Raw genomic sequence first — 25,608 nt, 5'->3', positions numbered from 1 at the left:
GATGAGTGGATGGACTAAAGAAGACAACCATACAATTTAAGTAAAGATCCTCATCAATGGATGCTCTTTGAGAATGCAGGTTTAATTTCAGAGTATCCTTCTCCTCAATAGCTTATCATCCAAGACTAAAGAGCTACTATCTGCCCATCGTAGGGGTTTTACATGCACTCACACCGACACACACACAGACAAACATTAACAGCCACAAAGTTAGTAATAATGAATACACACCATCACACACACTGCACAAAATAAAAAAATATAAATACATAATACAAATAAAAATATATATAAGTATATACATATATACATGGAAATTTCTATATGTTGATTACCTAGCTCTTATAGCTGACTCAGTCATGTATCTAGAAAAGAAATATTAGTAGTATATATATATCATCATCATATATATATATATATATATAATTAAGTGGAGAATGGAGAAACAAACACAAGAAGAAGCAAGTCAATTGTGGAGATTATGTGCCTATGGATTTAACTATCCCCTGGTTGCTTAGATACTTCAGACTACCCCTGAAATATTGGAGCAATCCTATCATTCATATATATATATATATCTATATATATAAAAATGAGAATGTGTGTCTGTCTGTCTGTCTGTCTGTGTGAATCCCTAAAACTCGAGAACTACGCAACCAATTTCATTCAAATTTTACACATGCCTTACTTAGGGTTCCAGTTGTGTTTTAGTCAAAAAAAATTATTAACTTCTTGCAGAGTTCGAGCACACGGCAACATAATATCTCCTCCACTATTTAAGTATTACGTGTCAAAAGTGAAACAAAAACACTCATGTCAAATACTTTCACTTTAAAAATGAAACTATTCCACTAACTGAAACAATCACATTTCGATACTGTAGTGACAGATACTTTCACAGAGAGAGAAAGAGAGAAAGAGAGAGACAGAAAGAGAGATAGAGAGAGATGTATATGTATACATATATATGTATATGTACACCATTTCGATACTGTAATGACAGATACTTTCAGAGAGAGAGAGAGAGAAAGAGAGAAAGAGATAGAGAGAGAGAGAGAGAGAGAGAGAGATGTATATGTATACATATAGATGTACACGTATATGTATAGATATATATATATATATATATATATATAGATATATAGATCTATACATACATGTATATGTATACATATGTGTAGATGTATATATATATATAGATGTACATGTAATATGTACACATATATACATATATACATGCATACAGATATCTATACATATATACACCCATCACACACACATACACATGCACACAAACACACACATTAGTCATTTGTTTTCTTATCCAAAACTACGTCAAAAGTACTGAATGGATCTTTATGAAATTTGGAAATTATATTCTTTGCATAACGGCCATAGCTCCCATGAAAATTCATATATTTTTGATGTTGATGAAATTTTAACCCGAACATAACAGATGAGCATTATTTAGAAAATGATGTCACACGTTATCGAGGCTACCATTCTTTCTGGATGTGCAAAAGGGGATGACGTCTTTATTCCAAGAATTCCTCTTACTCCATCAGGAGCAGACATTCCTTTTACATTCAGAAGACTACAATTCCCCCTTCGTGTGACTTTTGCCATGTCCATAAACAAATATCAGGGTCAAACACTGTCTGTAGCTGGTCTTCTCTTGGAAGAGCCCTGCTTCTCACATGGACAACTGTATGTTGGCTGCTCAAGAGTGGGCAGCAACAAAAAACCTATTTGTATATGCTCCACAAGGGAAAACAAGGAACATAGTTTACAATGAGGTGTTATAATCACAACAGCAAGAAAGTATGTACATGATCACCTTCTTTTACGAAACTTCATTGACTTTCATATATTTATATTGATATACATATATATACGTGTGTTTGGGTGCGTGTGTGTATATACATCTCTATATATAAAGATGATGCGTAGTCTAGACGGCGTTTTTAGATTTCATTATTCTCTTTAACCTGGGCAACGCCGGGTATTTCTGCTAGTATATATATATATATATTACACACATAGCATGCACATGCACACACATATATGCAGTCACAAACTCAAAGGTGTGTATACAAACACATCTCTAGACAAACACGCATGTGTGTGTGTGTGTGTGTGTGTGTGTGTGTGTGTACCTATCCCTCAAACACAGTATATTTATTTTGGTTTGTGACTTACCTCAGTCAATTTTGTATTGTGATTCTCTTGTTTCAAAGTTTCATACCATTTTTCTAGGATCTGAAAATAAAAACATTATACCATTAGGATAATATACCATTAAATGTGTCAAATATTTCCTTTAATAGTGTAAAAAGGAGACATCATCACCATTTAATTGATGTTCAACCTGTTACAAATACCAGAAGCCATATCACATTTACATCACTCACTGACTTCTTAAAAAAAGATAGTGGATAATGTAGCTTGAAGAAATATAAATATATATTGAAGCAAGCACGCACGCACACGCACGCACGCACACTCACACACACACACACACACACACACAGAGGATATACATTAGAGAGAAGAAATTACACAGATACAAACTGTTGGAGCAAGTCATGAAAATCACTGAAAGACTTGTAGCTATTTTCATTAGGATGAGAAGTAAATGAAATGTAGTTTGACTTTGCAATTAGGAGGGGAACTGTTGATGCTCTCTTCCTAGTGTGACACCTGTAGGAAGAGCACCTAGCCAAGAGTCAGCTACTACAAGAGTCACCTAGCGTTTGTAGACAAGGCTCTCTGCACTGTGATTTAGTGGTAGCTGAGGAGACTAGGACTAGATGAATGATTTGCAAGAGCCACATAAACCACATACAGAGATGCTACCAAAAAAGTGAAAGTGAGAAATGAGTTCAACAATGAATTTAGTTATCAGGTAGGGGTTCATCAGGTATCTGTCCCCAATCCCCTCCTGTTCATTATAGTCCTCCAAGCTATAACAAGAACTTAAGATCAGATACCCATGAATGGAATAAAACTTAGAAATGTAAGGCCACAAAGTTAACTTAGCAAAGCTTAGAGTACTAGTAAGTAGGTGAAAAGATAGGACCCCGTTACCATCAGGAAATTAATCATAAATATTATGCACAAAAATAGTAGGTAGAAATTTCACATTACATACTAAGTGTAAACTATGGACACACAAGAGATAAAATGGGATCATAAAAGACAAACTTCCTTTATGACATGTATAGAGACTGTAAACACCAGGAGCTCAGAAAGTTCCTTGAAAATAGTTGATATCTTCTACTACTTCAGTGATCTAATTAGCAGTGAAAGCAAAGTGTAGTAGCCTGAATAACAACAGATCAAAAAAAGTTCAGTGAACTGACAAGAAAAGGCCTCTTGTCAGAATAATGAGCAGATTCTGGGATGTGTGTGTATATGAAGTGGGATGCTGCATTGAAGCAAGATGGACTTTGCATGCAGAAGATTCACAAAGACTAGAAACAAAGTAAACATGCTTTGCTAGATGTACAATGTTAGTGTGCATGATCAGTATTAATGAGCTGAGGGGAAAAGTGAACATAAGAGGAATCAGTTGTAGTATGCAAAAGAGAAGACTGTGCTGTTATGGGTATGTCAGGCACATGGAGGCTGATAGCTGTAATAAAAAAAGTGCTGCACATTCAAAGTAAATGGAAGATCAAGAAAGACGTGAGACAAAGTGCTAAAAACTGAACAGAAGCTATTTACATTATTTACATTTGACAGACATTTGTCTTCATCTTGTTTGTTGTTAACACAACGTTTCGTCAGGTGTCTTGGGGAAATTTCGAACCTGGGTTCTCATTCCTAACGATGTTACTATTATTATATTATTATTATTATTACTATTATTAATCAGGTCGCTGCCGTGAATCGAACTCGGAATCTTGGGGTTAGTAGCCCACTCTCTTAACCACTACGCCATATGCCCGTGGGCAATTATGGAGTAAATTTTAAGGCTTATAAATCTATTATTTTTCTATCCTTCCTCAATACCGGTTCCCATATGCTATTCATATCTGCACTCAGTCTGCTTAGGAGGTTGTTGTGTCCTAGCATATGTGCTGCTGCTTTAGTTTTCGTATTTTCCAGTGTTGTTCCCTGTCTATTATTTTAACTTCATCCCACAGGGGGAGGTGGTCTCCATTTTGCCATACATGATCAGCTATACCCGATTTATCAATATCTCCTCGTGTCACAGCTTTGCGATGTTCTTCTACCCTTATTTTGAGGGGGCGACATGTTTCGCCTTTGTATAACCTACCACAGCTGCATGGGTAGGTTATACAAATAATAATGTAAATAATGTAAATAATCCCTCATCTCTTAAATATAGAAGTGTAGAAGCTATTTAGTCTTATACTGTAAAGCAGAAAGGATCATGTTAATAGACAATTTGCTGCATTGTACTTCATCCGCTTTGGTCCTCACCTGACATCTTGTTTGCTACCTGTGTCTGCTTGAAGCTATTTGCATGCAACAGTGACCACATACAGGCAAAGACATGGTGAAGGTAGCCAATGATTTTTAAATCTTTGGTGGTTTAGGATTTGTCTACCTACGCATGTTAAAACTGGACCCAGTAGACCATGAGGAAGAAACTACCAAATAGAGCACAAATAGGGCACAGTGAGACATGAAGGACACCGCAGAAGTCCACTGCATCCCAACTTATTTCTAGTCATCTTGACTTTGTCCTGCCACTGGAATTACTTAAAGAAAAGAGAGTAAGGCAGATGACATTGTGCAATCCTCCCTCACTTTCATCCATGTCACATGCAAGTCAAGAGATTATACCACCCAGACCCACCTTCACATCCTGTGGAAATGGACAAATGACAAAACATCAGGCATGGATGCACTGTAACCTGTAGTCACAAGCCTACACACAGGCAGCTGAGGGCATAGGGTTGTTCTTCACTTACTGAAGCAGGAATGGAGCTTGGCAGGTCTCTGGGTGTCTGAGCAGCTCTCTTTAGGATTGCTCTCATCACCTCCAGCATACTGCAGTAGGCAGGGATCCCAACCATATGGTTGAAACATCAAGATGAAAACATTGGTGACATCGCTTATCATTGGCACATGGAATGTGTGAACACTCATGGGCAGCTCCAAAGCTGAGAGATAGACAGCACTTGTTACAAGAGAACTTTGTGAGTACAGCATCACATTGTAATTCTGAGCAAGATTCTTTCTGGAATGACTGCAATGGTGATGAACATCATGAAATAGAAATGGGTTTTGAAATCAGATCTAATCTGATCAGTAAGCTAACCAGCCTCCCCAAAGGACTGAATGACTGACTGATGTCTCTGCCGCTCTCCTTAGAGTAAAGTACTATGCCACCATCATCAAAGTTTATGTTCCTACCATGACTAACCCTGAGGAGGTCAAAGACAAGTTTTATGAAGACCTTGGAAGTCCTCATAACAGCTGTGCCTCAGGAGGAAAAGCTCATCATTCTCAGCAACTTCAATGGCAGTGATGATACACACTACCAGACATGGGAGGGAGTCATTAGGAGAAATGGAGTTGGTAAGGGCTACAGCAGTAGTCATATACTGTTGAAGTGCAGTGCCTGACCTGCTGATCACCAACACAGTGTTTTACCAGTCCAACTGCAAAAGATGTCCTAGAAGCATCTACGTCAGTCAGGAGACAGGACAGGTGGGATGTTAGGGTGACAAAGGCCATGTGTGGTGCTGAAGTCTGGACAGATCACAGACTCATCCTTGCAAAACTTGACGTGCACATCCAGCCCATGTGGTGACCAAAAATTCATTTATTGACTTTCCATTGTTATTTGAATTATGATGAAAAATGTTTCTATAATAGTGTTTTAGGGATTTTGTAGGTCTATTCTTCCTCAACAACTTTTGTCCATTATTTTGAAATCTGAAAAATTTTATCTCTTTAGAGAGCCAAGTAGAAAAATGAGCATTTTCAACACCTGGTTCTCTTCACTTTCAATCAAGGTTCCAAAGCTGCTAAAATCACTTGAGACATTTGTGCTTTGTACAGAGAAGGCATTTTTACTGAAAGAACTACACAGAAATGGTTTTCATGTTTCAAAGAAGGGGACTCTTCATTTGAGCTGAGCTGTACAGTTCAATGAGGATTGATTGGATGATCTCATCCTCAAGGATCTGTACCAATCTACTTGCAAATTGGCCCAGAAGATGGGATTCTCTGATGATACTCTTGCCCATCACCTTCACTTGATGATTCAATGAAGCAATCCAGCTGAAATGATCAGCCTGGTGACACTGTGTGTTTCTTGAACACAACAATACTTATGATCTCCTCACTAATTTGACAAAAAATGTTGGCAAGTTCTACTGTACCCACTGCATTCTTCTGATATATCACCATCAGATTATCAACTTTTCTGGTTGTTCCCCAACAGTCTGTGAGGTGTTTTGTTCCACAATGATGTGGAGCTGAAAATGTGGCTCAATGAATTCTTCAAGTCAAGATCTAATGATTTCTACTATCAAGGCATTGGCAGACTAGTGGAACACAGGCAAATGGTCATGAATGACAAAGGAGACCATATTGACTGATTTGTTAAAATTGTTGATGAAAAGTAAGGATTGAAATAAAAAAGAAATGAATGAATTTATCTGACAATCCAATACTATAAAGTTGTTATACTCTGCCACTATTTCTAATTGACTCAAACACAATAGATATGATGTAAGTGTAATCTCCATAACAAAACCTGGTTACTATGGGAATACCTTAAGAGTAGGTTCCCCTTGAAATGACATTTAAAATAGTGCCCACTTTCATGAATACATGGAAATATATCTCAAGTCAAGTAAACAGGAATAGGAACACAAAATAGGGGTCATACAGGTAACATCACTGATATAAGTGGAACTGAAATGGATTTCTTAGAAAATACCAATGAATCCAGTACACTGCTGAACTTCACTGGGAATAAAGTAATTAAATACATCAGATTACCTTAATCCTTCTTCGTACAGATTAATTTCAGAACTTCCATTGAATTCCCCAAGAAACTACATACAAAGTAACATAGAGTACAAATGTGTGGTAGAGACCCAGAATGAAGGTAAATACTATATTGAAGCTATAAACCTTGAGAAGCAGCACCTCTCAATGCATAGACATTTCTTCTCAAACTCAAGTTCTCAACTTCCCCAAAAGAGTACATCTATAATTTGGAAGCTAGAACTGTGAACTATAATTTGAAATGGTTGGCCCTTCCTTGTCGAATCAGGATGGGAAGGCTTCTCTGAGGGCTGTATGACAGACAGAAGTTACAGATTCTTAAAGCCAACACTAGGAATTTACTAAATAAGCAAAAAGAACTGAGGATTTACTGCAAATACAAGAAGAAAAGGATGCTATGTTAATACAATATTAGTTATAACCATGAATATGATAAAGTATACTAGTTAGCTGCTGCTATATAGCTCAACACTATAGTATTAGGCATGAACTTATCTCAAGTTAACATACACTAATTGAAAACTACATTTTAGATATGAACCCCTGCTCCTTTTGCTGAATTTGTGCATAATCCTACTTCTGTAATCCTATCAACCACTTTTATATACCTAAGCTATGTTAATAATAAAGGCAATATGGAATATCTGGTACAATCACTATTTTTATCACACTTTATTACACCTAACCATTAATTCCTTAATATACTGACTGGTTTGGATATTGACTATTCCCCAGATATCCTTGCCAAGATCAATAATGCTAGGTTCATATAATTTTATACCCTCCTGCTTCCATACACAGTAGATATTTATACAACTATATATGTACTAGAACTTTGGCTAAGTTAATTTAAGACCCTGTGATTCAAGGTTTTGCTTCTACAGCTAGAATTTAATTTCTAATTTTATTACAGTTTCAGCTATAAGAATAAGGTCATCAGCATAGAAGAGTTCCCGTGGGTAACCAGCCCCAAATTCCTCAGTTAAAGGCCTGGAGGACTATAATAAATAGAAAGGGACTGATGACCAAATCCTAATGAATTCTTACCTGCACACTAAATTCACCACTGTACTCATTGTTAACTCTGATTTTGCTGACAACATCCCTGTAAATGATTTGAACAGTTCTCACTAGCTACACATATACTTCTAGCTTCTGTAGTGACACAGGTAAGGGAGTGAGGCATCCTGTCTTAAGCTTTCTTCAGGCTAACAAATGCTAAGTACAGTGGTTCATTTTTTACTAAATATTTCCCCTGGAAATGCCGAACTATAAAGGGAACATCAGGAGTACTTCTCCCCAGCACAGAACCAAATTGCATTCCATTTAAGTTAATTCTCATTTTAATTAATTAACCTTGACTCTTTCGGTGACTTTCATAACCTGGTTAAGTAATTTTATACCGCTATACTTACTTCTCTCTAAGGCATCTTTACCTTTGTAACAGTTGACTATGATGTTGCCACACCAATTGTTTGGTATGATACCTTCCTGTACAACCTGATTAAGTATATGGGTAACTAGACAATATCCTACTCCGCCAGATAATTTAAGCATTTCAGCAGTAATTCCTAAGGACTAAGGGCTTTCCCTGTCTTCATATTCTTAATTATTTTATCTTTAACATTGTCAACTACAAGAATGGTTGGAACCTCTGTCAGGTTCACATTAGAAAGATTTTCTTCTTCCCATTCATTCTCAACATTTAGTAGTTTTTCATAATAGCGCCTTCATGTCCCTTTCTTTTCAGAATCACAAAGTGCAAGCACGACATTATCCTGCAGCACACACTTCTCTCCCACAACATCTCAATTTTCTCTGATACATTGCCTTGCAATCTGGAATACCTCATGCCTTTGATCTTAATACTGGAAAATTTCTTCTTTTCTGCTTCTCCTCTTGCTAAATAAACTTATCTCCTCGTTTTTCTCCTAACTACCAGGTGAAATTCTTTGCTACCTTCATTCTACAAAACTTTCCAAGCCAGCCTCTTCACTTTCATGTCTCTGCTGACTTCCTTCTTCCACCACTATGTCACCCTTGGCCTAGCTGGAATTTTTCACCAGCCACAGATGTGGTGCGTATCCCTCAGGATGTAGTCTTGACAGAACTTCCAATTGTCCTGTATGTTATAGATTTCTATCTCCTCTCTTTTGTCAAACACTTTAATTAGCACATCTCCAAATCTCAGACTGTTTGAAAGATCCCTAAGCTTCCAGTCTTTTTCAGATTGATTTGGATCTCCAAGACTGAAGTGACTAACTACTAACCTATACTGGGTTGTACATTCTGCACCAGAAAAGAACTTTGTATTTATAAGCATCTGCCTATCTTGTTTTCTGGTGAGAATGTAGTTAGTCTGATTCATGTGCACATCAGATTCAAAGGTGGTCAAGTGGCTGGGAGGTTTCTGAAGTTAATGTTGCAGATCAACAAGTCAGTGGCTTTGTTACCTCCTCATTTCTGGAACCGAAACCAAAACCTTTATATACACACTGGAGTACTACCCAACATATCCATTGAAATCAACAGCCACAAAAATAAAGTATTTGTTGTTCATCATCAAGGTGATCGGAAGAAAGAACTCATAGAAACAGTCCTGTTCATCTGCCAGTTGAGCTTGTGGAACACATGTTAAGATAAATTTTACAGTAATATAATCTAACACTAATCTTAGCTTAACAATCCTATCACACACTCTGACAGGAAAACAGACAAGTAAATGGCCTTGTTGTATAAAAAGACAAGGTGTAGGTAGAAAGTTCATAGTGTACACAGTGTAAACTATAGCACACAAGAGATACAGTGGAATCATAGGAAGGTTAACAGAGAAAGTAGAATTTGTTTATGGCAGATGTGCAAGAGCAAGAAATAATAAGAGCAAATGGGAAATAAATGTTCTAAAATTCCCAGGAGGCTCCCTAAAAGTAGTGGATAGTTTCTGTTATCTAGGTGACTGAATAGCAGTGAAAGATGATGCTCTGAAAGAATAGTTACTAGAATAAGAACTGGCTGGAGAAAGTTAAGAGAACTGTTACCTCTGTTGGTAACAAAAGGCCTCTCTCTCAGGTTGAAAGACAGATTGTATGATGCCTGTCAATGAACAGCAATGCTATATGGTTGCAAAACTTGGGTTGTGAATGCAGAGGACATGCAAAGACTAGAAGAAATGAAACAAGTATGCTGTGATACATCTTTTTTATGATCTCTCTATTCTAGCCTAAACTATCCGAAGTTAGATATATTTCATAGTATTACATTTCCTTAAAAATATAGTACTACTGAACACAATTTTGACGATACCAAATTTTAAATGTTAGCACAATTAACTAGTTTATAAGCTGGTTCTGAAAGCATTTATATGTACTTTATTACTTAAACCAGGAGCTAGAGCTGCAAATGCTTATTTTTTTAAATCAGTTGTATATTTAGCAGTGCAGATCATAAAATTAGTTAACCATCTTATAGCGGCCAGTCTAAATAAAGACACTCTTAAAAAAGGGCTCCTACTTTGCGGGTCATCTATAAATAGACTCCTTTAAAATCAAGTGTACAAAGACACTATCAAACTAGACACCAGACTACATTTAAAAACGCTAATGAGAAAAGTGAAGCCATAAAAACGGTTATTTCTAGTTGCAAAAAATGCACTTCTGTTCAAATGCTTGGAACCAAAAATAAAGCCAACAAATGTAGTTACACAATTGCTCAATGTATATCTGAGAAAGGTAAACCTTTTACAGATGGAAAATTTATCAAAAACGCCTTTCTGAGAAGTACTAAAATTTTGTCCAGTGCTTTACGAAACGCTGAAACAATACTGTCTTGAATTCAAGAAATACCAGCTTCTGCAAGATCAATTGAGAGACGTATAACTGACATAGCTAAAAGCATAATAATAAAACAAAAGGTTGGATTACAAAAAGCTGCTGCATTCAGTGTCGCTATCGATCATACCTGGAAAGTTCACTGCAAACATTTTTCCACAGGAAAATTTGCCTCAGGATTTTTGGCTGTAGGAAAGTTTGCCACATAGCAAAGTTCACCACAAGACAATTTTGCCGCAAAACAAAAGATGAGCTGCACCCCCGTACTTATAGGTTTCAACCAATAAGAAGGGGTAAAATAATTTCTTAACTCATTTAAAATTTCATTATTCATTCAACAATATTTTTTTGTGTAGTCAACCTATTACAATGATCTATCAAGTGGGAACTGGTATAAGCAGTGTGAAATTAGTTGATGGTCTTAACTTTGTTTATAGGATAGTTAGAAAATATGGTGAAAAAAACATATTGGAAATGTGAAAATAGAGAATGTAAAGCAAGAGTGCATACCATGCTGGAAAATGATAATTTATCTAATGTAAAACATTCGGCGAGCATTTCCATCTTTCTCATGCTTCAAAACCAAAAGTTTACATTGCAAAAACGAAATTGAAATCACAAGCCACTAAGTCACAAACTTCTGCATGGTTGTTAATTGCAGAAATTTCATCTAGTTTAGATGATAATGCATTGTCACTGATGCCAACATCATCGCATTTGTCTCACAATGTTAGAGGTTGGAGGCAAAGTTTTTATTAAAATAAAACATGTGGTTGAATTGAATCTTGTTAGAAAATTGAATCTCCACTTCCTGTAATAACAAAGGTTGCAGGAGTAAGCTAGGAGGAACCCAGTAAGATGGAAAGAAAAGAGGACCAGGTGGAGGACGGAAGCAAAGAAGAATGGAAAACAGAAGGAAAAAGAGAAAAATGAGAGGGACACAAACAGTTGATGTGAACCTTTACCCCACCCCACCTCCACCCACCCTTTCCCTTTGGCTAGAGTGGATACTTCGGGGAGTGAGGGAATGCCCTCTCAGAGGAAATATTCGCTTATAACAAAAGAGGATTGTAACAGAGTGAAAGAGAAATTGATAGCGACGGATTACCTACATTAAGTCTCCAAGCTATATACTCAGTAACTAAGGACCTATTGTGTTAAAACGTTCCACAAACTTTTTATAAAAGTTTCATTAACTGTGTAAAGTTTTGTTATAAAGTTTCAATGAGGTCACTTGGGTTGTGGGGTTGAGTGGCCTTCATTCCACCCATTCATTGTTTCATTCCATCTTTCTCATTTGTTTTTTTTTTACCCCCACTTATGTATTCGTAGGTCTTTGTGTCGTCTGTCCCTTCTATGTTGACCTCTGGTAGGTAATAAAGAATTCTGACAGACAACCAGAATGTGAAACATCCTTGAAGATAATTTTCCTGATGAAAGGGCCATTGCCTGTTTGGTTCCCTAATGTTTGATGCATTACTGAAATTTGGTGATGTCCTTTGAAACAGCCGTAGAAATGGACTTCTTTCTGGTTTACGTCTTATATTTTAATATTACTTAATTTTTATTGCTTTCAACCTTTTAGTCGCTTTTTACATGCGTAGATTTATTCCATGTTTATTTTTCCTTACATAATTCCATCTGTACTCTTTAGTATGTATATGTATATATATATATATATGTATATATATATATATATATATATATATATATATATATATATATATATATATGTGTGTGTATGTGTGTGTGTGTGTATATATATATGTATGTATTTTTATGCTTTTTTATGCCCAGGTGTTTTAATGTGTTTATGTTTAATAATGTGATGATATGGGGATTTTATAAAGTTGCTTGACCAACTAAGATGTTTTATATTTATATATTTCATCATCATCGTCATCATTGTTTAACGTCTGCTTTTGGATGGTTTGACTGAAGACTGGTGAGCCAGAAGGCTGCACCAGGCTCAATCTGATCTGGCAAAGTTTCTACAGCTGGACGCCCTTCCTAATGCCAACCACTCTGAGAGTGTAGTGGGTGCTTTTATGTGCCACCGGCATGAGGGCCAGTCAGGCAGTTCTGGCAACAACCATGCTCAAAAGGTGATTTTTACATGCTACCTGCATGGGAGCCAGTACAGAGGCATTGGCAATGACCACGCTCGAACGTTGTTTTTCATTTTTCATGTGCAGGTAAGGTGACACTGACAACAATTATGCTCGATGTGCTTTTAATGTTCCACTGGCACAAGTACCAATCAGTCGGTACTATCATCTGCCACGTCAGCGATTTTGATTTTGATTTCACTTGCCTCAATAGGTCTTTGCAAGCAAACTTTATTGTCCAATGAATGAGGGGTACTCATAAGTGGGCTGGTTACACCCACTGGCATAGACCACAGGTTATGGTCTCACTTGACTTTTTGGGTCTTCTCAAGCACAGCATATCTCCAAAGGTCTCGGTCACTAGTCATTGCCTCGGTAAGGTCCAATGTTTGAAGGTCGTGCTTCACCACCTCATCCCAGGTCTTCCTGGGTCTAGCCCTTCTACAGGTTCCCTCAACTGCCATTGTGTGACATTCATTCACAACACATGACCATTCCAGCACAGTTGCCTCTCTTCCACACCACATCTGATGCTTCTTAGATCCAATTTTTCTCTCAGGGTGCTTACACTCTGTCGTGTATGCACACTGACATTACACATCCAGCAGAGCATACTGGCTTCATTCCTTGCAAACTTATGCATGTCCTCAGCAGTCACGGCCAATGTTTCACTGTCATGTAGCATGGCTGTTCATACAAATACGTCATACAGTCTACCTTTTACTCTGAGTGAGAAGCCCTTTGTCACCAGCAGAGGTAGAAGCTCTTTGAACTTTGCCCAGACTATTATTATTCAAGCAGCTACACTTTCAGAGCATCCACCCCCGCTACTGACTTGGTCCCCCAGATAGCGGAAGCTATCAACTATTTCTAGCTTTTCTCCCTGGAATGTTACAGAAGCTTTTCAGTGTTTATAGCACCTGAGCATTTGCTACATACAAAAACTATCTTCCCAGTTAGCCTTCCTTTGATATTGCTGCACCTCTTATGTGTCCATAGCTTACACTGGGTACATCTTATGGAGTTTCTACCTACACCTTTTCTACAGATCGAGCAGGGCCATCCACCTGAAGGGATTTGTGGTTTGTCTGCCTTCCTACTTATTAAGACTTTGGTTTTAGCTAAGTTGACTCTAAGGTCCTTTGATTCTAATACTTGCTTCCACACCTGAAACTTTTCCTCTAGTTCTGATAGTGACTCAGCAATTAGAGCAAGGTCATCAGCCTAGAGGAGCTCCCAGGGGCATCCTGTCTTGAATTCCTGTGTTATTGCCTGGAGGACTATGATGAATAAGAGGGGGCTGAGGACTGATCCTTGGTGGACTCCAACCATTACTCGGAATTCTTCACTGTACTCATTGCCCTCACCTTACTAACAGCATCCTTGTACCTGGCTTGCATAGCTCTCACTAACAATTCATCTATCCCTAGTTTCGTCATTGACCACGAGATAAGGGATCAGGGGACCCTGTCAAAGGCTTTCTCCATGTCAACAAAACCCAGGTACAGAGGTTCATCTTTGGCTAGGTATTTTTCCTGTAGTTGTCGTACCAGGAATACAGCATCAGTGGTGCTTTTCCCTGGCACGAATCCAAACAGCATCTCATCTAGACTGATTCTCTCTTTAATGAGTTAGCTATGACCCTCTCTGTAACTTTCATTACCTGATCCAACAATTTGATACCTCTGTAATTATTTGTATCTAAAGCGTCACCTTTAGCTTTGTAACAGTTGACTATAGTGCTGCTACACCAGTCATTGGGTATGACCCCTTCATGTATCAGCTGGTTAACTATATGGCTGACTAGGTCATAGCCGACACTGCCTGATATTTTGAGCATCTCTGCAGTGATTCCTGATGGGCCAGGGGGCTTTCCCTGTCTTCAAACTCTTGATTGCTTTATCTACCAAGGTACTGTCAACTTGGATAGCTGGTCCCTCTGTTGAGTCGACATTCGGTAGACTCTCTTTCTCCCATTCATTCTCTTTATTAAGAAATCTATCGTAGTGGCATCTCCAAACCTCTCTGTTTGCAGCCTCATTTAATGCAAGTGAACCATCATCCATACAGACACATTTCTTTTCTACAATATATATATATATATATATATATATATACACATATAGAAAACAAAGTTATTTTATTCCACAAGGGTAGAAATATAGAAAAAAGAAGTTGAGAATGCACTGAGATTCATTTAGATTGTTTGTTCTTAAATTTTTAAAGATTAACTGGTTTCTGGTTTTCAGAAGTTGAGCTATGCTGCAGCTATCTCGCTTCTGACTGGAGTCCAAAAATTCTGTTGTTTTTATATAGAGAACATGGGTCAAATTAGTGTCTGCTTTGGATACAATTTGATTGGATGATCACATGATTAGGTTTTGAAATTTTCTTAAGTCCCTGCTCTGTCTGTTCCTTGATGTCACATGAAAATTTGTTTGGCACCATCACTTTAAGTTGTAACAGTTAAGTGACTGTGTCTAGTAACAATCCCAAACAATCAGTTAACTTTCTTGTACAGGTATATACAGGACATATCATAAACTTAATACAAACCTTAGATACATTCACAAAAATAGCAATTCCCCAAACAGTATAACTCGATCTATAGTAGAAAATATATCAACCCACATTATTAACCTCTCAGCAAACGAGGAAGTATTTAAACTAAATGAAGACTTTTATAATTTAGCATTAGAGAGGGCAGAATATAGAGAAAAATTAACAGTAGTAATAATAAAAATAATAACGGTATTATTTCTTTGACGGTAGTAATAATAGAAATTAAATATGTAATGGGATGAACCATCCTGACAATAATCAAAACAGAATGCATAATATGAAGAACACCACTAACCAAAAAGTATAGACAGTAGGAAGAGTTATTGATAGGAAGTCTGTGCAATTAGAATATAACAATAGAGTACCTAGAAACAAAATGAGTAAAAATTTACATGAATCTATGCCAAATAAAGTACAAAGTGGCTTAGATATGAATGGACCTACTAAGTGGTCCCATTCAGATAGGGGAAGTAAACAATACATTAGCTCTATAAATAGTACTATACAAATAATAATGTCAAATATAACAGCAAACAAACTCAATGCCATAATAAGAACCAGATAAATAGATTACAGACTTTTACAAAAAGTTTAGGTTGAAATAGAAATATATAACTCAATAATATAGATACCTCTAGTTATATTGAATGGTATATAATTCGCTAAGGAAAACAAATAATTTCCAATATACCAAAATTGTTTTATTCAGCACTGACTAAACATTTTCCAAAAGACAATAAATACTATAGAATTTTTAATAAACATAGGATTAGATTAACTTTTTCTAATAGCAAAAATCTAGCACAGATTATAGCAGCACATAAAGCTAGTAAAATTAGCAGTTTTCATATGAACAATAGCAATAATAGTAGCCAGAATTATAGTTATAGATCAATAAATAGCAACAATGTCAACATGAGCGAACAAACCATAAGCGACACAACTAGGTATCAGGATACGAACTATGGTTTGACCACCAATAAAATAGAAGAGACCTGAGTGAACTTCCCCATTAGCCTGGAAGTAGATGTGAATCCTAAAAAGCACAGTACTCAAAATGTTGTCTACGTGCAACAGACTAATAGCTTAGAAGATAGACAGAAAAATATAGAAATCACATCTAAAGAATGTGAAGTGGATATTATTAATAGAAGTAGCTGAACTATTAAATGCTACTGTACAAGGAACAGGGTCTGTCTGCTTAACTCTAATTGTAGGCATAAAAATATCATATACAGATGTAAGATTACCTCAGAGAATAGAGAGTATTTCTATATAGGAGTTAGCTTATGTTATATATAGGAGTTAGCTTATGTTATATTAAGCAAAGAATTGCCAATCATTTAAGTTTGCTTAGAAATAGAAACAAAATGAATATTACCAGCCTTAGTAAGCTGATTTTGGGTACTAAAAGATAGTGACAAAGTATTTTCCATTGCTTGGGAAATAATTAGTAAGGCAAAACCTTATAAAACAGGCAATAATAAATGTGACCTTTGTGTGGGAGAAATGTACCAAATTTTCACTTCTAAATTTATTCTTATAAACACTAGAGAGGAACAGGATATGAGACAATTAACTGTAATATAAATGAACATTTTAGAAATACGATTCAGTTGTAATACAAGTAGAGGTGATTATAACACCAGAATTCGATTCGATTCAAAAAGTAACGCTATCACCTTCAACTGAATACCAATGCAGGAAGCTTGTTTGAATTAGTTCACTTTGGAAATGTTGTAAGTGATGGACTCTTGATAAAATTGCAGCAACTACAAAGCATAATTGCATACAGCAAAGTGCAGTCACTGCAGTAGAAACATATGTTGGTCATTGTTATATATGCTGCAGAAAACTTGGATGTGAATAAACAAGTTTTAAAAAAAAAGTTTTGGATGTGAGTAAAACTCAATTCTCCTCTTGGTTTTCAGTTATATTTATATATATGTATGCCTATGTGTGTGTGTGTGTGTGTGTGTGTGTGTGTGTGTTTGAATGTGTTCATATATGTATGTATCTGTGTGTGCATATAAATATATATACATATATATACAAGAAAAAAAATGTATATATGGGTATATATATTTTGTGCACATGAATATGTGTGTATAATATATAAGACATATCTGTATATCTATCTTTCTATTATCTGTAATAGCTCAATCTTAATTTTCATGAAACACATATTACCATAAATTATATATTCATTTACTATGTAAAACTTACTTCATATTATTTTTTAAAACCTTTTTAGTTATGAAAACAACGATTAAAAAACTTTGGGTCTCTTCTTTCACGTGTGCACATTTTGTGTGTGTGTGTGTGTGTTCCAGTTATGTACAATAAAATGTATGCATATACGGACAATATATGTGTACATGTTTCTATGAGTGTCTACTCATTGATGTATAAATGCTATTACTATTATTATTTCTTTTGCTTTGTTACCTGCTAAAATTGTATACAAACATATCTATATTTCAACCCTCTCTCAATGACAAAATTATACCTTACTGCTTTATATATTTTGTTATACAAACATTTGTATTTTTTGTTGTGTCAAAAAGATATATGTAACTATAGCATTCTTTGTTTCAATTCAGCATGTGATGATGTATGTATGTCTAAATATAAGTGTATATGAATATTTGTATATTTGTCTGTATGAGTGCATGTGCACAGGTGTGTAAGTATGCATATATGTACATGCATGTGTGCAAATATGTACATATATATATGTGTGTGTGTGTGTGTATGTGTATATGTGTGTATGTAGAAGTATATGTGTGTGTATATATGTATCATCCAGACTGTTGGCATAGTAATGAAGCTATAGCATGCAGAGTGAAGCTGCTTGACACAGATTGACCACAAATTCTGTTGTGCATGCACCACTAAGTTTTAGTGTTCTAGCTCACTTCTACTGTGCTTGGAAGGAAAGTGTGTAGTGTGTGATCATCAGATTGACCATGACAAAGAAAGTTCAACAGAGAATCAGCATCAAATTTTGCCAAAAGCTTGGTGATAACTGTTCAGAGGCCTACGCAAAGTTTTCAAAAAGTTTTCACCGTTCTTGACACAGTCAAGATCTTGTGCAACTGAAACCCCAGTGTCTTTTTGGTCAGCTGAAAACAGTTTTGGCACAAACTTGGCAGACACATGTCTCATACCCAAATGGACTAAACTGAACCGTAACTAATCTGCACATTCTCTGATAACTCACGGATGGTGATTTGATGATCTCTCCTCATATCTGCAAGCACATCTGCAATGTTTTTCTCAGTTCTTCTGGTTGTGGGTCTCCCAAAACGTTGGTCAATATCGACATTTTTTGAGCCATCTTGGAAATGTCTGAACTACTCATACACTTGTGTGCAGCTCATACACTCCTCTCCATACACTTTCTTCAACTTTGTTTAAGCCTCTGAGAAGGTATTGCCATGGCAACTTTCTCCGTTATGGTCAATGTGATGATAATATGCTACACACCTTCCTTCCAAGCACTGTTATAAACAGTGGAAGTGAGCTAGAGTGTTAAAACTTAGTGTGCATACACAACAGAGTTTAAGGTCAATCTTTGCCAAGTGGCTCCACTCTGCATGCTTTAGCTTTGTTACTATGGCAAGTCTGGATAATTATTGATCAGACCTCGTATGTATATATGTACTTGTATATAAGAATATGTGTATTTAGATATGTTTGTAAAGATCTACAAATATAGACTTGTTTATATCCATTATATTTATAAATGTGTAGGTGTGTGTGTGTGCATCTATGTATATATGTGTATGAATCTCTTTTTCTGTAATATCAAATTTGCTCTTCCTTCATTTACCCCAAACTGTCTATACTCATTACTAATCTTATAATAATTCTACTTGTCATTGCGTTACTTAGGCAGAAGCAAAGAGACAGAAAGAGGAAGAAAGAAAAGGAGAGAGAAGTGTCCATGATGTAAGGTAGGGGGAACGTAATATTTATAATGTGGTTAAAAAAGTTAGTTGAAAGTAGAAGAGGGGAGTTAAAAACAATTTTAGCAGAGGGGTGATATTGATGGTGAGGTTAAAGAAAGGCAGATAGGCAAAAGAGAAAAGAGGAGAGAGAGGAGAAAGAGAGGGGAGTGAGAGAGAAGAGAGGGAGAGTTGAGGATGGTGATGGTGTTGGAGGCAGTGGTGACTGGATAGTAAAAAGTGCATTTTCTTTTAATTGAACTGTTTTTGTATATCACCTATCACTTAATGCATGTGCATAAGTGTAATTCAGCAAAATATTCATGGTTATTTATGTGGCAGATATTCGCAATTTAACTAAAGGTTGTATCATATGTACAGGATATTTCTTTTTTTTGTTTATGGAGAAAATGGAAAAATAAGAGTGAATATTTATTTTATGAGTGGTGTGTTTTAAGGCTATAAATTTGTGCATAAAGTATATAAAGTGTATTAAGTAATCATTCTTTCAATTTCTTTCACTTTTCAATGAGTAGCAGATAAGCAACTATTTTTCCATACAGACACAACAGTGGCTTTGCTTTCAGGTCTTTTGGATAAAGTTTACCATTAATTCTGTGAAATATTCATGGGTCCCGCTAGTTGAATATAAATGTTTCATTTAAATGTAAAAAATACAGCTTAATAATGTCAGTTATTTTACTAAATACTTCATTTTTTCAAAATTAACTGAAACAAAGGTAATAAATGTATGGTAACAAAAGAGTTAAAGGCATGAGTGGTAGAGATAGGGGGCTGAGCATCACGAATAAAATGATAATAGATTATGACAAATAGTGAATCCCCCCCCACACACACACACTACAGATCCATTCATTGCTACCTGCATAGAAAATATTTGTTAAAAAGATAGTGAAATGATATTCACTGTACCTCTGTGTGATCTGTATTGAGTATATTCAATAATTTTTCTCGCTGTTCTGAATCCTTGAGTAGTAGGTAGAATTTGCTAGAGTAACTGTTGGTAGCATTATTTGGAGAAGATGGATATTGTGAACTCAGAGCATCATCCCGCAAAGGGTCAGATGTTGTTGAAGAGGTAGAACGATGTAATTGAACACTGAAAAGTATAGAATAAAACAGAAATTTTGTTTGAAGAATTATTTTCCCATATCCTTGTAGATTTCATTGACAATATTTATTCGAGATTTCATGTAATAAGAGGGTTTAATGTAATTAATGAAGTGTTCATTTTCAATTATTTACTATAAAAGCAAAAATAACAACAAAGATTTATTTCATTTGATTAATTCTGGAACAAATTTAATTATCAATATTATTATATAAAGATTTATTGGAATATGTTTTAAACAACATAACAGTAACTCAACCAAGAGAAAAATCAAAATAATTAAACAAGAAATTAAGTAAGTATTAGATAAAAGAAATTCATGGTGTGTAAATTTAAATTTAACATGTTCCTGCATGCTGGAACATGACAAACATTTACTATGAGACTCTTACAGAAAAAATTTCTTTTGCATGTAGGAACGTATTGATACAAGCTCAAAGTGTTATCAGTAGACGGCAAAACACAGTTACTGAATGATTTTTTGATTCCTCAGTTGTCAGTGGCAAAAATCATACTGAAACATGTCATGCAGTTCATTGATATCATTCAGAGATTGGGGTCACTGCTTTTGCAAATAAGATCAATAAGGAGAATTCCATGTTCTAGTGCAAAGGAGTATGTTGAAAAGATAAATGTACACATTACATCCATTATTATTTACTTATAATACATTTTTATGTAGAAACAAAACTAGAGGTCTTTTTGTGCTTTTACAGAAGGAAATTGGGTAGTTATGATATTTGTGTCTTTCCACAGGGTAATAGCATGGCATATACTAAGTGAAAATGTATCAGCTATTAGTTGAAACTAGACCATGGACTTAGGTTAAATGGAAAACTGGTCCATCAACATTTACAATATTTATAATTAGCACTGGTAATATTTACAAGGAACGACATAGAAAAACAAAATGACACCAATGAAAACTCTTGAAATATATCAGAAAAAGATATGAACTGAAAATACAATTAAATAAATATGGCCCCGTATGCATGCACAAATGTAGAGATATATATTAAAGTTTTGACAAAGGGAAAAAGGTAAAGAAAGTTACTTGGCATGTGATTCCATAGCACCTTGATCGATGGTCTTCCACAACTTAATTAAAGACATGTGAGTGAAATTTTTTTATTCGATGGAAATTGCATGCAAGCCTGCCATATACTGTCATTGTTTTAATGTCCATGTTTCCATATATGCATATGTCAAATGGAATTATAACAGGCAGATTTTCTACAGAGGGATGCTTTCTCTGTCACTAACCCTCATCTGTTTCTAAGCAAGGAAATATTTCCTCTTGGCTACACAGGATATCATAAAATATTGGAAATAAATGACACCTTGTGTATGACAATGACAATTATTTACATCTATCAGTTAATGTCAAAACCAGGAGACACAAAGACACACACCTACACACACACGTGGAACCTTGAGCAAGTGTTTCTGCTATAACCCAGGGCCAAACAGTGGATTTAGCTGACAGAAAATGAAAGAAACTTGCTGTGAGTGTGTGTGTGTGTGTGTGTGTGTGTGTGTGTGTGTGCGTGTGTGTGTGTGTGTGTGTGTGTCCTTGCCTTGCATAATAGTTGTAAATGATTGTCACTGGCATACAAGCAGTGTCACTCATTTCCATTATGATGCGTGAACATGTCTGACCATCAAGAAATATTACCTCACATGAAAAGAGGTGACGGTTGGTGACAAGAAGGATATTAAGCTGGAGAAAATCTGTCTCAATAAATTCAGTTCAACCCAGAAAAGTGGACATTAAAATGATGATATATGTATGTGTGTATGTGTGTGTGTATGTGTATATATATATATATAACAGTAACATCCACCCCTAGGGGTCAGCCACACTTAAGTGGCAATATACTACACTTTATCGTGCAGTTACTGTTAATACTTCATTTAGAGAATTAACATTGCTTGTTTTCACCTTTTCGATATCAGTGAAGAATTTCACTTGAAAAGAAGATATAAGATTGCCAGGTTTTTGTCTCTCTCACCAAGGTCAGCGGCTATCGGACGCCGACGAAGGGAAATAACCCTGAAATCCGGATCCGTTCGTGCTGCAGATGTTGGTGAGAGGGATAACTACCCTTCGCAAACAGGACACAGTCGTGTGTCGATAAGCCAGCTGGAGGAGATGTCCTCCTGGGGCTAAAAGCAACAGTAACATCCACCCCTAGGGTTCAGCCACACTTAAGTGGCAATATACTACACTTTATCGTGCAGTTACTGTTAATACTTCATTTAGAGAATTAACATTGCTTGTTTTCACCTTTTCGATATCAGTGAAGAATTTCACTTGAAAAGAAGATATAAGATTGCCAGGTTTTTGTCTCTCTCACCAAGGTCAGCGGCTATCGGACGCCGACGAAGGGAAATAACCCTGAAATCCGGATCCGTTCGTGCTGCAGATGTTGGTGAGAGGGATAACTACCCTTGGCAAACAGGACACAGTCCTGTGTCGATAAGCCAGCTGGAGGAGATGTCCTCCTGGGGCTAAAAGCAACAGTAACATCCACCCCTAGGGGTCAGCCACACTTAAGTGGCAATATACTACACTTTATCGTGCAGTTACTGTTAATACTTCATTTAGAGAATTAACATTGCTTGTTTTCACCTTTTCGATATCAGTGAAGAATTTCACTTGAAAAGAAGATATAAGATTGCCAGGTTTTTGTCTCTCTCACCAAGGTCAGCGGCTATCGGACGCCGACGAAGGGAAATAACCCTGAAATCCGGATCCGTTCGTGCTGCAGATGTTGGTGAGAGGGATAACTACCCTTGGCAAACAGGACACAGTCCTGTGTCGATAAGCCAGCTGGAGGAGATGTCCTCCTGGGGCTAAAAGCAACAGTAACATCCACCCCTAGGGGTCAGCCACACTTAAGTGGCAATATACTACACTTTATCGTGCAGTTACTGTTAATACTTCATTTAGAGAATTAACATTGCTTGTTTTCACCTTTTCGATATCAGTGAAGAATTTCACTTGAAAAGAAGATATAAGATTGCCAGGTTTTTGTCTCTCTCACCAAGGTCAGCGGCTATCGGACGCCGACGAAGGGAAATAACCCTGAAATCCGGATCCGTTCGTGCTGCAGATGTTGGTGAGAGGGATAACTACCCTTGGCAAACAGGACACAGTCGTGTGTCGATAAGCCAGCTGGAGGAGATGTCCTCCTGGGGCTAAAAGCAACAGTAACATCCACCCCTAGGGGTCAGCCACACTTAAGTGGCAATATACTACACTTTATCGTGCAGTTACTGTTAATACTTCATTTAGAGAATTAACATTGCTTGTTTTCACCTTTTCGATATCAGTGAAGAATTTCACTTGAAAAGAAGATATAAGATTGCCAGGTTTTTGTCTCTCTCACCAAGGTCAGCGGCTATCGGACGCCGACGAAGGGAAATAACCCTGAAATCCGGATCCGTTCGTGCTGCAGATGTTGGTGAGAGGGATAACTACCCTTGGCAAACAGGACACAGTCCTGTGTCGATAAGCCAGCTGGAGGAGATGTCCTCCTGGGGCTAAAAGCAACAGTAACATCCACCCCTAGGGGTCAGCCACACTTAAGTGGCAATATACTACACTTTATCGTGCAGTTACTGTTAATACTTCATTTAGAGAATTAACATTGCTTATATATTTATATATATATATATATATATATATATATATATATATATATATATATAGTTCAAATTTACAGAAAACAAATGATGAAGCCAGGTATAGGAACAACAAGCAGGTGTATTAGTTTAAGCCTCAAGAAGAATAGAAAAGTCTTTTATATTTTGAGCCTACACTCTTCGACAGAAAGGATTGAGAGAAAACAAAAATGGAGAGAGAAAGGAAAAACAACTGAGAGGAAAAAATGTGGTTTAACATGATGAAATGTATATATACATACATACACACACACACACACACAAAATAGGCTCCCTACAGCTTCTACCCACCAAATCCACTCGCATACAAATATAATGTATGCGTATATATGTACGTGTGTGTGTGTGTGTATGTATGTACATATATATGTATACATGTATATGTGCATATACATGTATATGCATATATATATATATATATATGCATGCATGTGTGCATAGGTGTGTGTGTATTGGTGAATGGATGACAAAATTTGAACAATGAAAATGAAACGCTTAGAGTTATTTGATTTATATACCCTTATATTTTAAGTTCAAATTCTACTAATGTAAAATTTGAGAAAATAATACCTTTCAATATTGCATTGTGTTGATGTAATTGACTATATGTGGTCTGATCATTAAGTATCCAGACTGTTGCCATAGTAACGAAGCTAAGGCATGCAGAGTGAAGCCATCTGGCACAGATTGACCTTGAACACTACTGTGCAAGTGCACTAAGTTTTAACATTCCAGCTCACTTCCGCTGTTTACAGCATTGCTTGCAAGGAATGTGTGTAGTGTGTGATCACTGAACCGACCATGACAGAGACAGCTGAGCAGAGAATCTGCATCAAATTTTGCGAAAAGCTTGGTGATACATGCTCAAAGGCCAATGCAAAGTTTTCAAAAAGTTTTCATCATTCCCCACACAATCAAAGAGATCTTGTGCAACTGAAACCTCAGTGTCTTTTTGGTCAGCTGAAAGTAGTTTTGACACAAACTTGGTAGACATGCCTCTCATACCCAAATCTTCAGTGATAATGGACTGAACTGAACCGTAACAAATCTGCACACTCTCTGATAACTCACGGATGGGGATTCGATTATTTCTATGATGTTTTTCTCCGTTCTGCTGGTTGCAGGTCTCCCAGAACGTTCATCAATACTGACATTTTTTCGGCCATCCTCAAAACGTCTGAACCACTCATACACTTGTGTGCGGCTCATACATTCCTCTTCATACACTTTCTGCAACTTCGTGTAGGCCTCTGAGTAAGTATCTCCATGACAACTTTCTTTGTCATTGTCAATGTGATGATCACATACAACACACCTTCCTTCCAAACACAGCTGTAAACAGCAGA

At 36.5% G+C, this 25,608-nt stretch overlaps 1 protein-coding gene across 9 annotated transcripts in view; it reads right to left on the bottom strand.

The window, feature by feature from the left end:
- The window catches only part of LOC106882224 (mitogen-activated protein kinase kinase kinase 5), a 294,987-nt gene that overhangs the window by 80,722 nt on the left and 188,657 nt on the right, over positions 1-25,608 (bottom strand). For all 9 annotated transcript variants that reach the window (XM_089347114.1, XM_089347115.1, XM_052978403.2 and 6 more), the window contains 2 exons: positions 20,377-20,563; positions 2,200-2,259 (listed from right to left, as the gene is read on the bottom strand). In XM_089347114.1, coding sequence (XP_089203240.1) covers positions 2,200-2,259; positions 20,377-20,563 — 247 coding nt within the window. The remainder of the gene's footprint in view (positions 1-2,199; positions 2,260-20,376; positions 20,564-25,608) is intronic.

Source organism: Octopus bimaculoides, chromosome 2 (assembly GCF_046866305.1).
Source record: "Octopus bimaculoides isolate indiv1 chromosome 2, ASM4686630v1, whole genome shotgun sequence".
NCBI lineage: Eukaryota > Metazoa > Mollusca > Cephalopoda > Octopoda > Octopodidae > Octopus > Octopus bimaculoides.
The sequence above is the reverse complement of the archived record's forward strand: the minus strand, read 5'-3'. Positions and strand labels throughout refer to the sequence as shown.